The 13,923-nt window shown below is 40.7% G+C and overlaps 1 protein-coding gene across 1 annotated transcript in view; it reads left to right on the top strand.

Moving 5' to 3' along the window:
• Window positions 1-1,714: 1,714 nt before the first annotated feature.
• The window catches only part of OLFM4 (olfactomedin 4), a gene marked incomplete at its 5' end in the record, with an annotated part of 20,942 nt that continues 8,733 nt past the window's right edge, over window positions 1,715-13,923 (top strand). The window contains 4 exon segments of the mRNA XM_010174294.1: window positions 1,715-1,792; window positions 5,546-5,698; window positions 12,651-12,863; window positions 13,827-13,922. Of these exon segments, the coding sequence (XP_010172596.1) occupies window positions 1,715-1,792; window positions 5,546-5,698; window positions 12,651-12,863; window positions 13,827-13,922 (540 nt within the window).

Below are 13,923 nucleotides of genomic sequence, written 5' to 3'. Positions count from 1 at the left end.
GGAAGGGAGAAGAGAAAACTTAGACAAAATTTTTAAAAACTAAAAAGTTACATTAGTGAAAGATTTGTTTTGATTTTATACTGCCTCTTTAAAAAAAAACCACATCAAAAACTGGACTTAAATTATCAGAAGAAAATGTTTAGTAATAGCTTAAAAGCTCTTCCAAATCAATCAAAACATTTTGGTTTTGTTTGACCCAAAGTGACTGCCTTTTGATATATTTTAGTTAAAATTTGGAAAAAACCATTTAGTCTCCCAATGACTCTTTCTGATTTGTCTGGTTTAGTCACCAACCAGAAAAGTCCTGCGTGTTCCTTGTTGTATTTTTGTGAGCACTGTGGATGCAGGCAGTGAAGTCAGCATCTCCTGGGAAGGTGTTTTTATGTGCTCAAGGAATGGAAAGTTGCAAAAGTCAGGATGGAGATGTAAATATATATTGATAAGCTGAGGGTAGAATATTTAATATGGGAGACATTTCTTTTCAGTCTGCTTAGCTTTAAGCTAGTACCCAGTTTGTGTAATTTACACAATTTGTGATGCTCTCTGCCCTACACTGTTAATTGCTACTAGCTGCCCACCCCCCCGCCCCCCACATTCAGTGTAATCATATGAGCACACAAATGCTTGTTCAAATAGGTTTATTTGACAAACTGTTCCACAAAAGCTTGTTTACGCTGTGCCCTTTAATAGATCTGCCCTTTGCTGGCCATTTGGAATTGCTCACCATTCCCTGGCTCCGGAATGGGGCTCTGGCTGGGATTTGGGAAATGCAGAAAGACCCAGGGGTCAGTGTTCTGTTGCAGGGGAAGCCCATTTGATGCTCGGTCTGTCACACCTTTTGACATTGAGGGTGTTTTGCTGCAGTTCCCAGTTGCCACAGATTTTGGTTAGACCCCACTATGGGGGAGCACTACAGTGCTCCTGCCCTCTGTCAGTGCTGTGCTGCATCACAGCGATGCACCATGCTTAGCACACAGTGTGGGGACGTGACAGACCTTTAGGGACACACAGTACAGTGCCAGGGTGACAGCCACTCTCCTTGCTCTGGCAAGAAGGCAGGCGCCTGCCACAGATGAAAGTTAAAGGGGACACATATTATCTTACTACAAAAAAAGACTCCTAAGATGGACCTGGCTGTATCCTTGGCAATGTGGTGGCTCCCCCACAGCGCTCCCTCCCCATAGTGGGATGCTGTCCCCTCCGTGGTGCCAGGAACAGAGTGGGATGTGTGCCCCAGCTGTCACAGCTCGCAGCCTGACAGCTTGGCGTGAAAGGGGCAGCGAGTCCTGTGTTGAGAGGCTGGAGTGTGAGCTGGGAGGTGAGGAGCAGACATCCCTGCTGGGAGGATGGTAGTCTCTGGATTTAGGACAGAGGGGTATGGTACTGTCATTTTAGACTGCTATGCAATCTGCCAGGGCTCCCTGTCAAAGCCCCAGCTCGCACCTTCCAGGCAGGCTGAGTGTCCCCTGCCTTGCACTGGTCACACAGAGCCGTTCTTCAAGAAGAGGTGTCTACAAAGTGACACTGTGCCCGGGGAAATGTTAGTTGCCTCAGTGGCAGATCAGAAAAGCCAATTAATTTTATAGTTGCTGGGGATGGCTCCCATAATAAAATCAAAGTGCTTTGGAGCTGCAGGATGGGGGCTGGCTGGTGGGGAAGGGAAGGTGCCATATGCAGGAATTCACACTGACAGGGTCTTTCCTTTGCTTTTTAGACTCCTCATCTCAATACAACGCTTCTGTATGTGACTCAGCCTAGCAAGGTAACTGGTGATCAGCGCACTTCCCCAAAGGTATGACCATTATTGTTCTTCAATAAAGTAGAAAAGAACAAAATTATGAACTTGTGTTCCATTTTTTAAATGCTACATATTCATGTCACCTACAGACTTAACTCTGATACAGGTACGTCAGTTAGGCTGTCCAGGAAAAGGCATTTAGGTGTTGTGTATCCAGGATTTTAAGCAGTAGTGAATTCCCCAAATCATCAGTGCTGCTCCCATGTCATTCAATGCTTTAAGTCACATTTAAAGCTCTGGTATTACCCTTGTGAGTACTGAACTGGACCCCAGACATCAAACAGTTGGGACTGTGGGGGCTTGATGGCAACATACCAAACGGTAGTTTAGTGGCTACAGCCCATCTAGAGGAAGACTTTTTTTTCAACTCTGCCTTCTCCTGTAAACCAGAACAGGGCCTTGAAGCTATCTTCACAGAAGTACCCACTTGTGGTTGCTGGGGGCGAGAAAATCTTGATTCTTCCTGTTCTGTGTATCTCAAATTTTGTTCAACTGGTTTTATTCCCTACAGAGGGACTTGAATCTCATTTCTGTCCCTTCTGGTACAGCACTCAAGTCCATGGTCTGTGTATTTCAAGGTTTGGTTTCTTTGTGGTTCTCTGTCAATGAGTGCTTAATAACGTTTGCTTTGGAGCAAATTCAATGGGGCACACTTGCTCTGAATGGTCCTGCAACCTTGTATCAAGAATAGCGTTTGTCCAAAGCGCAACTCCAGATCAGGTCGGAGATGGTAGGCAGCTTGATGGCAGGTCTTCATTGTCCCTTCTAGACCAGTGGGGCACTTGGGATGTGTCGAGGGACCTCTTCTGGGAGAGAGTTAAGTTTCTGGCCCCAATAGAGGATTTAGAAAGTTAAATGGAGTTAGGAGTCTCTCTCTGAGTCTCAGTAGCAGGACTCAAACCTCGTCCATCTCCTTGCCCTGCTGAGGTGGCCTCTGTCCCAGCCACGTGGTTTCTGTGAATCCCATTCTTTGTCTTAGGAAGAGCAAGTAGCTAACTCAGAGCTGCGAGTGACACTGAGCTACAGTGTAGCTGGAAATTAAGCACTGAAATGGCTAGGATGTTTTGAGGATGTAACCCAAAGTCCACATTTAGGCAGTTGAATAAATTTCCTGGTTTTTAGAAAGTCAAGTACCTGCTGGCTCCTGTTCCCTTTCTTAAATTGAAGGGATATGGTAAAGGAACATTTCTCATAGCTTCAAATATGTATGTGTAACAGATTAATTTCACAGAGCGAAATGTTGCTGTCAAGTCCTTGCTGTAGGCTAGGACAGTTTGCTCTCTTTTAAGCATTCAGTGTAAATTATTAAACTTTAAAAAGCTTAGAACTCCATTAAAAGCAACAGCCTATCATCTTGTGCGTTTTTCTACAGGATGAGGTAAGACATTTTTGTTATATGGCTATCATTTGACTGGTATTATATTTTGATTAAAACACTTAATGATCCAAGGGGCTTTTAACTAAACAATGCTTCTTGGTCTCATCAACTTCCTGATCCCAATGTTTGTAATGTCAGTGGAAGAATGGAAGCAGTTCTGTCTGCCCAGGCTATCTGCTCCTTTGGGGTAACCGTCTCTTGGCTTGGGTATAAGCTGCACTGACTGCAATGAACCTCTGCCTTCAATCCAAGGCTCTCTCAAAACACAAATGTTAAAATATAATGATTGTTTTTCATAGAGATTTTAAATGCACAAATTGGAGTTTTTTTAGGAGGACCATTTTGGGTGATCATTTATGAATGTTTTATTTACACCTCTAGATAAACTGATGGCTACATATAGTCAAGACTGCAGAGTATACAGTGTATAATTCACACTATACTGTGCTATACCATGTATAGTATGCTCTCTCTTGGTACGCATATATACATATATGTTATAATTGTGTTATACACAGAAGAGATAGAATACAATACCTTCCACAGAAAAATTAGCATGCCAATGCACAACAGTCTTATAGAAGGTCCCATATACTCACTGAACCACATATATTACTTCTTTTTCTTCCCCCCCCCCCGCCATCTGTTTCTTTTACTATTGCTGAGCAACTTGCCATCCCAGTCATGCCTATATGCAGAGGACTCAGAGATGCAGAAGCATCTAAGTGACTTAGTAACCTATTTTTCATAGTAATTTAGGTAGATAGCCATATCTTCAAAAACATGAGGAAACTTAGAAATAGTTTGCAACTCCCAGTGGGATTTTCAGAAGTGCTTTGGTAACCTGGCAGGGAAATCAATGGAAGTTATGTGCTGAGACACTCTGAAATGCCATGGGATACTTCTCTGTTTCCCTTCATGTAAAATGTTTTCAGCAGTCTGTCTATGAGTGAAGTTTTAAGGACCATGGTGCTTGAATAACGCAGATAAAATGCCTTTTCATGTTTTCTTTCAAAATGAGATGCATGCTGTTTGTTATGGCTGCAGTAAAGAGGTTGCCCAGAAGTGTGAACTGGGATCATTCCTATTTGCTGCTCTTCTCTTCTTGAGCTCACAGATCCAGACAGCTTTGCTGCTGGCCATCACTGCATATTCTAGGGTAGTTTGGTGGTGAGGGAGTTAGTTGAAATCACTGTGAAAAAGCATGGGAAGAAGTGCTGAAATGTCAGTTTTCAGTAGAGAGTTTTGTTGTTTGCTTGTTTATTTTTAAGCAGGAGAGAAAAAGACAAAACACATGAATAACATTGGGATTTCTGCAAGGCAGGAGGACAGATTATAGAAAGAAGTGCATTTAAAGAGCAAGTCTGTAGCTTTAGAATATGCAGCTGCATTGAAGTGTGTGCCAGAATATTTTAAAATAACATCAAATATCTTTATTAATAATTTTGTGATAGGTTTATGAAGCGGGAAATGTTTTGTGTACAAACAAAAAAAACCTGTTCCAAACACACTCAGTATTCAGCCCAAGGTTTATACGAAATAATGTGCTTTGGCTGTAAATTATGGCAAGATCATGATTTGCCAGCCCTGACCTTTCCATACACCGTACACATTGATCCAGTGGTGATGCTTTGAGCATGCAGACTACCAGGACAAGGTAGATTCATGCTAATGGCATGGGCAACAGCTTTGCAAACTACTCGCAAATGCGGATGGGCGGGCTGTGATGTGTGGGTTTTGTGTGCAGTATTTTGTAGCAAAGTAAGTATCTCTTAAGCTGAGCCTGTATATTTAATTCATCACCTTTCAGTGGTGTGTATTTAAATGTAGATGTCTGTTTGCCGAGGCTGGCTGAGAAACTTCAAACGAAGCACTTTTCATTTCAAAACTTTCCCTGCTACTAGTTCTATTTCGATGCTTTCATCTCTATGGATAGAAATAACTAGATGATCAGATCAATTCAGATTAACGGAACAGTAACTATAAGATCTAACTTACTAAGTTATTATTTTCCTGCTGCTGTATGCTATTCTATCTGCTGGAAAAGTTATTTTATTATCTTGTACATCTATCCCTTCTGTGTACAACACATTGTCCACAAGATTGGGAAAGTAAGGACTATTGTATGCCTCTGTTTTTCCAATGGTAAAATCTTTACAGCAATATTTAACTATTTTCAGAAAGATTTGTAAGGCTGAGTCATAAAAATTGCTAGATATTTTGAATTCCTTGGAAGAAGAAGTTGAAAGATGTCTAGTAATGAAGATGTTGATCTCATGATTGTCACAGCTCATATTGTTGTCAGACGTTAGCTACTGATTCCAGACAAGAATACTAACACTTTTTTCCTTACCGATTTGCTATTGCAGCTCTTTGCCAATGTGTCCGGCTCTGTGGATGACGAGGGAACCTGTCAGTGCTCTGTCTACTTGCCGGATACAACCTTTCCAGTGCAGAAGGCTGAGAAATTGGAAATTATAGCCACAACACTCTCACAGAAATTTGAGAGAGAGCTTTCTCAAGTAAGGTGTTCTTTTCTCATAAATATAACAATTGTATCTTTGCTGAAAAAATGGTTGCCTGTGTAAAAGTACAGCAGTCAATGGTTTTCTTTGACCTGTCATTCAAACAGCAGGAAAGAGGGCTCTGTAAGAACAAGAAGGGTGATTAAAACTCTTATCTTTGACATCATAGCATGTCATACATCTGAATACCCTTAGGTCTCTCTTCTAGGACTTTGCAGCTGGAGACATACGCTATTTCTGGAAGAATGGTTAAGTTTTGCCTCTTTTGGCTCAGTTTTATTGGTTTGTGATTGCTACACAGAGCTATAGGAAGCCAAACCTCCTCCCATTTCATGTGTTATTATTTGTATCAAGCCAGCCAGATTGTAGAGGGAAATTAAGGGAAAGATTTTTAGAGAAAGGTCAGCATAGCCCAGAGTGAAGAAGCAGGTCTTTGTCCCTTCACGTCTTCTGCTCTCAGAGATTTAAAAAAAATAATAAAAAAAATCCAAATATCTTCCTTGCCAGCAACTTCAGATGCTGTGGCAGTGACACTGCTGAATTATGCATTGTTGTTGAAGTCAAACACACCTTACACTACTTCGGCTGCTCGTTGCATGAATTCAGATCCATTTTTTGAGGAACTCAAGCAAACTCACACACGCTGCAGTGCACTGGGTGAAGCTGCTGTGAAGGCAGAAATCTGTCTTTGACTTTTGATAGTGGATAAATATTCAAGATTCAGATTAGGTGTCCAGCAGAAAGTGTTTTCTTCGGGAACCAAGCATCTTAAGAAATGAAGTGTCCTTGAATTAATCAGCAGAAAAGGCACAGCATTAAATTATAAATTCTAAGCATAAATATTCATAACCCTCTTCTGGTATAATCAAGAACAGATAAGAAGTTGTGCATAAAAACACAACAACAGGCGGAGGATCCTGTGTTAAGATCTTTCAGTTCAAATCATTTGCTTTGAAAGAACTGGAGCTAATAATGAAACACATTCAGCTGTCAGCAGGGATATGAAGGGCAAGCTGACAGGAGTCCCACTGCCTCCAAGCACAGGAGTTACCTGACCCCTTGCAGGATGGAGGTGTAGCTCAGAGTTAATGTTCCATGAAAATCACTGAGATCTCAGGTACCTATACTGTTCCCACTGTGGTCAGTGCCAGCACTTTAAGCTAATGGCACTGGGACAGGATCAGAGGCACAATTCCCAGCCAGAAATTTGGCATGATTCTTCAAGGTGTTTGTGTACCACCTTTCCCAGTTACTTGCCCTGGTGTAACCAGTCTCTTACCAGTACTTTACTCAGAATGGTGCATTTTTCCTTTAGGATGTGTGCCATATCTTCTAGTCCCACACAGATCTGCTGAGCATCTCAAGTGCCGCTTGACCTCTCTGTGTGGACAACATTAGGTCTCCACTGAATTCAGGCATCTTGCTCATATAAAGACACAGCTTACCACAAATATCTGAAATTAGGATGGCACTTGTATTGCCATCCTGAGGTGCCCAGCAGTGTAACACAGTGTAGACACTGACCTTGGCTTTCAATTCTCTCTGCAGACAGTAAAAGCTCTTGACCTAAGTCAGGCTTCACTGAATTTCATCCTGTCGAGACCAATCAGCCAAGCAGTGTTACAATGCATCTAGTTAGATAAAGTGTGACATATACTTTGGTGTGGTCCAGGGACAGAGATTCTTTGGGTAAGAAAAGAAAATGAACAGATTGCATTTTGATGTAACTCTGTGTGTGTAAGGTTTTTCGGTTATGATGTTGTTTTTCTGTAGAAAGAAGAAAGCTGTCAAGCATTGCCCTATTGATATCTGAACTTAAGTAATCTCAGGTCTTGTGGTGCATGAGTTGCCATGTGTAAAAATTCCTCACCTTTCCAGTTTTGGAAAAAACCTTCCTTATACTACCCTATACACTAATTTATCCATGATAAAACTCATAGAAAGAAGGAGATAATGAAATGGAGGAAAGCTCAGTTCTCATTGATCATTATTAGAAATGATCCTGAGCAAAATCCTGGGGAATTACACTCAAATATAACCTAGTCACCACAGGGGTGGGAATTTCTACTGAGTGTGTGTTTTTTTGACTCTGAGAATGCACACTCTATTTGCTCTCCTAAAACACCCATTGAAGCTCATGGGAGCTTTTCCTGGGAAAGAGCTGCAGGATTGGACCCTCTTAAGGATGCTTTCTATGTGCTAGAAATCCAAGATAAACAACCTGATTGAATTGTTAACCTTTTGCCTGATTGTAGGCTAATTCAAAAAGCAAGGAGGTCCTTTTATAGAATCAGCAGGCAAGGAAGCTCACAGATAAAGAGATGCTCTCATGTGCCAAATGAGTACAAACCGTAGGCTGAAAATACCAGACTAATTTTTCCTCTGTCACATCAACCTTTGCCAGTATAATTATGATTACAGAAGAAAATTAACCTTTCAAAGCAAAGCGGGAATTGGCTGCTCCTCTCAATAAGAAAGGAGAGAGGACACCTCCGTAACAGAGATGGATCAGCACTTCATCCCAAGGAGAGAAAATGCCTTTCAGAACTTGGCTCACAAAGGCCACAACATCCTCACGTAACAAAAAGAGGAGGAAAAAAGCATGCTTGCCCTCTGCCAGCAACAGCTGTTTTCAAAATAGTTTAACCTGCAGTGGAATTCTTCTCGTTGTCAGCTTGCAGACTGCTTGACAACATGCTCCTTATGGGTTTGAAGAGGTCAGGCCTGCCAGAAGCCAGTGTCCTGGGCTGTGTGACTTTATAGAGTTGTTGGTTTTGTCCCTTCTTTCTCATCTTCCCTCAGTCCTCCCACTTTTTTTCTTTTACATCTTCGTCTTCCACCTTTGTTCCCAATTCTGTACTCTCCAAATGTGTGCTGGAGAAGTGTCTGTTTGCATGCTGCAAAACCCATGGTGATAAATACCAACTGCAGGTAAATGACACAGTAAATGAGCATTGCAGATTTTTCCTGCCCTTTTCATTCCATGAGGGTGACAAGGCTTGGAAAGGAGGAAAAACTGAAACTGCAGAATTTTTTTCCTCACATGGCTCCATTCTCTTCCTATAGAGGGCTAATACAGGCTCTATGCACTCATCATACCCCACTTTAGGATCTTCCAGCAAATGTGGCAGCAATCAGTACCAGTCATTGGTCTGTATTCCTAAGTATGGGATATGCAAAGAATTTCTGTGCCAGTCTTCCAAGAGACAACAGCAAGCCCCTAGCAGGTAGCTACAGTAGAAGAACAGGGATTACAAGCTGCTTAAATCTTACCTGCCAAGCAAGAGAATAATATCATGTTCCTTTTTCAACTGATATATCTAAACTACAGAAACTCTTGAGCCAGATCTGAGCAGGTAGGGATGTCCACACAGGGTATTGCAATGCTTGACACATGTGCTGGATTTGTCTGCAAAAGCAGTATAGACCTGTTAGAGCAGCACTGCTGAGAAAATGATATTTGTCCAATAATTCACCAGGGGAGCTATTAGCTTAAGTTCATTGTGATGCTGGTTTGCCTGTCTAGAGCACTGCAGAGTGCTAGGACTAGCTCAGGCTCAACTTGTATGGTTACCTCTCACCTTTACTCCACTGGATGGTGTTGACATGTCCTTAAATGACCTAGATGGCTGATTGAATGAAAACCCTCTGATGTGGGAGTAGAACTTCAGGTCTGCATCCTGCAGCACTCTGCAGTCAGGGCTGAAATAACTATGTATGCCTTGTTCCATCCCTCAGCATTTTGTCCAGGCTCTTAGGACCCTGGAGAAAACTCCAAATTCACAGGTTTCTCACTAATGAGTAGCCATCTCTAATTCCAGCAGTCTGTTCATTTCAGTGGTTTGTAGATTTGGTCTATATTGCAGGCGTTATTATTAGTAGTAGTATTAACGTTAATATTACTGCAAGAAAGGTTATTGATACCTAGACAGATTTCCAAATACCTCTATGATATACATAGCTTCAGACAGCAGTGCAATTTTGTTGAGACATGGGCTTGCTTTGTATATCTCAAGCTGTAAACATATATGCTTGCTTTTTTGTTGTGCAAACTTTAGGCACACAATTTAAACAGTGGTCTCTGAGGAATTTTTTCAGAAGTTTTTTTTTAAGAGTATCTTCCAATTCCAAACCAATTTTGGTCATCAGTGAAAATGTGAGGTCCAACTACATCTGACTTTTCCAAGAACTTTTCCAAGTTCTTTCTACTAAACAGATGATGGTGACAGACAGCACAAAGGATGCCAGTTGTCTTTGTTGTCAGCCAGATACAAGGAGCTAAGTCTAAGTCTTTATATGCTATTTTTAAAAAAATATTATTCATAATTGTAATAAACAGCTCAGTTATTCCTAAGCTTGAAGTTACCCAGGCTTGACCTGGGAGATCTAGAGCATCCAGTGTTATGAGTCAGGGTGCTTCTCCTGCAGCTTATGGAGACATGCCAGTTTATATCAGAGCAGCTCAAAGTCTGGCTGTGCACATTTAGAACAGAAGATCTGTTTCAAACCCTGATTTAAATGCGCGAGATTGGGCAGCCTGTTTTTGATATACATTATGTATGTGCATGCAGAGGGGTTTGTTCAGATTTATAGTGTAGTTGTGCCACTATTGAAAATTATACTTTTGAAAAGAGAGTCTTCTCACTTATGGCTCTCTTTCTTAAACCACATTACTGAATATCTTATAATCTAGAAGGATCCTCTTCGCCCTTCATGAATTTCCATGCCATGAACTCCTATGCTGCCTCTTTGGTACACAAGCAATTAAAAGTTGAAATAAATTATTTGATAAGTGTATTTTTTGAGGTACCCATCCCAGGGGCTGCTACCAGAAAAGAAAAGGGAGTCCATGATCTTCATACCATGACAGGATTTTAGAGGCCATTCCAGAGCCAACAGGGAAAATACTGGCTTTCATTTTATGTTAAGATAATGCAAGAAGACTTGAGATGATGTAGGCTAAAAATATTTCAGTCAAAGAAGTAATAGTTATAGAAATCATAGTGCTGTAGAGAGAGGGCCTTATACTACAAACACTGTCTGAGAGTGTAAATATGGAGTTACTGGTGCAATAAACCAGTTCTGTTTAACATCTTTATCAATGATATGGATTAAGGGATTCAATGTATCCTCAGTAAATTCACGGATGACACTAAGTTCGGTGGAAGTGTTGATCTGTTTGAAGGTAGGAAGACTCTTCTGAAGGATCTGGACTGGTCGGATCAATGGGCTGCAACCAACTGTATGGGGTTCAACAAGGCCAAGTGCCAGGTCCTGCACCTGGGTCACAACAATCCCATGCAACACTACAGGCTTGGGGAATATTGGCTGGAAAAGTACCTGGTAGAAAAGGACCTGGGAGTGTTGGTTGACAGCCGGCTGAATATGAGCCAGCAGTGTGCCCAGGTGGCCAAGAAGGCCAACAGCATCCTGGCTTGTATCAGAAACAGTGTGGCCAGCAGGACCAGGTAAGTCATCCTTCCCCTGTACTCAGCTTTGGTGATGCTGCACCTCGAATACTGTCCAGTTTTGGGCCCCTCATTACAAGAAGGACATTGAGGCACTGGAGTGTGTCCAGAGAAGGGCAGTGAATCTGGTGAAGGGGCTGGAGAACAAGCCTTGTGAGGAGAGTCTGAAGGAACTGGGATTGTTTAGCCTGGAGAAAAGGAGGCTGAAGGGAGACCTTATCACTCTCTACAGCTACCTGAAAGGAGGGTGTAGTGAGGCGGGTGTTTGTCTCTTCTCCCAAGTAACAAGTGATAGGACAAGAGGCAATAGCCTGAAGTTGCACCAAGGGAGGTTCAGATTGGATGTCAGGAAAAATTTATTCACTGAAAGGGTTATTGGGCACTGGAATGGGCTGCTGAGGGAAGTGGCTGAGTCACCTTCCCTGAAGGAATTATAAAGATGGCTAGATGGGTTGCTCAGAGATACGGTTTAGTAGTGGACTCGATGGTCCACTACTATATGGTAGATATGCTACAGTTGGACTCGATGATCTTGAAGGTCTTTTCTAACCAAACAATTCTATGATTCTATATTTACTGCTATCTTTTACTATTTGTATATAATTATATTGATTTGAGGGAAAACAGACATTAATTTTATGAAGCATATGGGAGAGAAATTATGTATCTTTCCCAAAGTGCTTAATTTCAAGGAACTAACATTTTCCAAGGAATGTTCCAAATCTGTATAGTATTCTTAACATTCTGCATCACAATGCATGTGCTGTGACCTTTACCTCAGCGGATACACGTGTGAAAATATATTTATCTAGACAACTGTTTAATGGTTCAAAGGCTGAAAAGGCTGCTATGTAAATTACTTTAGCTAAAGCCTGCAATAAATTTTACACTTTCATTTAAACCAGATTTGATTTTTAACACTGTGTTTAAACATTCCCTTCCCTGCCCAAAGACAAACCCCAAACCGGTTCTGCCAATTTTTGACACAATTCAAATGTACACAGGGTAAAATCCTATTTGGATTCAGAGTTAATAGGAAATGAAGCTGAAAAACTTGGGAATCCTTTGTTGCATTTTTCAGCCTCTTTGGGTAGCTTTTGTGAGATAATACACTGAAGATTTCCTAATAAAATTTTTGCCAATGTAAATTCTTGGTATACTGAGGATAAAATTAGCTCACAGAGACAATATTGGCAAAGAATTAAAAAAAAAATGGTAGACTCTGAGTAAAATTCCGCCTTCAGTTATCCCCAGGCACTCCTGAGGGGACTTTGTGGAACTGCCAACAATAAATGAGGGTTAAATTTCACATTTTTTATGTATGTGATGAGAATTTAATTTATGTAGTTTATGTGAAGAATATATGTGTCAAATACGTGGAAGTTATGCATGGGGTACTCAGGAATATAATAAAGATGTCAAACAGGGTTGTTTTATTTGCTAACCTTGACTGGAATATATACCTTTTTTATTTCTTTAAGGTTAAAGAGTACTCAAAAATGATTGAACTGTATCAGCAGCGAATTGTTAATCTAACCATCAGAGTGGAGCATATGGAGAAGAGCAGTGTATCTTACACAGAACTGGACTTCCAGTTACTGAGAGTGGAAATCAATGACCTAGAGAGACTGGTCACTCAGCTGAAATCCAGCCTTGTTGGAAGCAATGTCATCGTTGAACAAATATATTTGGAGGTATTACCATAGTCTTAATTAGCCACAGAGGGTTCACATATACAGATAGTCTATTCTCTCTTCTTTAGTGCTTAGGTTGAGGGAATGTACTCTGTCTCTACTGCAGCCAGTGGAATTATTTTAACATTTCATCAGCATAAATTAAAAGAAAGTTAGACCTTAAATGTGTTAACATATTTTTCCTTGATATAGAGCACAGAAAAGCAAATAAACCCCAAACCAAATGGATATCTCTTTATTTTTGCCAGCTATCTGCCTGAAAATTAACAGTTTTGCATACTGTTAAGCACATGACCTGATTACATTATTATAATAAATATTAATTTATAGACCCCTATGCTTGAAAGCCTCTGTGCTTTAACTTAGATAATTAAAAATTAGCTTCTGGTTGCTAGGGCAGTGGCCTAATCAATATGAAATCAAGAAGTGGGAAAGACTATCACCTTCCCAGCAGACTATAAATCACATTTTCAAAATGGTAATTAATCACTCACCTAGAAAGAATAATTACTTCAGATGGAAAGTGAAATACCATTTTCTCCATGTCCTCTAGATCACCAGGTAGGTGATTGAGAACATTATTTATCTCTGCAAATAAAATTTCCATATACCTTTGTAAGGCTGGAATAAGTACTTTTATATATAATAGCTAGCACTTGCTAAGACTTACTGGATATTTTTATACTATGTATAAAATAACACTATATTTTTTGCATTATGATATACAACTGAGTGTTAAAGCCTTTTCTTGTAGTCACATACTTTTGCTGGAAAAATAAAGTTGAGGCTAGCAGGATAAGGTGTACTCTTAGGGATATTTCTTAAAACCTGTTCTGTAGCGTCTTCTATGGTACCATCGACCCTGCCTGCAAATAGCTGTAAAATAGGGTTGACAGAAATCTAAACCTGCTAACTTCCTCTCTCTCTCTCTCTCTCTCTCTTTTTTTTTCCTTTTCCCTCTAGATCACAAATCTGACTACACTGGTAAATGAACTAGAATCACTGGACAAAAACAATATACTTGCGATTCGTCGACAAATTGTGTCTCTGCAGAATCGAT

This window comes from Antrostomus carolinensis, unplaced genomic scaffold (genome assembly GCF_000700745.2).
Source record: "Antrostomus carolinensis isolate BGI_N321 unplaced genomic scaffold, ASM70074v2 scaffold3118, whole genome shotgun sequence".
In the NCBI taxonomy this organism is placed as follows: Eukaryota; Metazoa; Chordata; class Aves; order Caprimulgiformes; family Caprimulgidae; genus Antrostomus; species Antrostomus carolinensis.
This window is presented reverse-complemented; position numbering and strand designations above follow the sequence as displayed.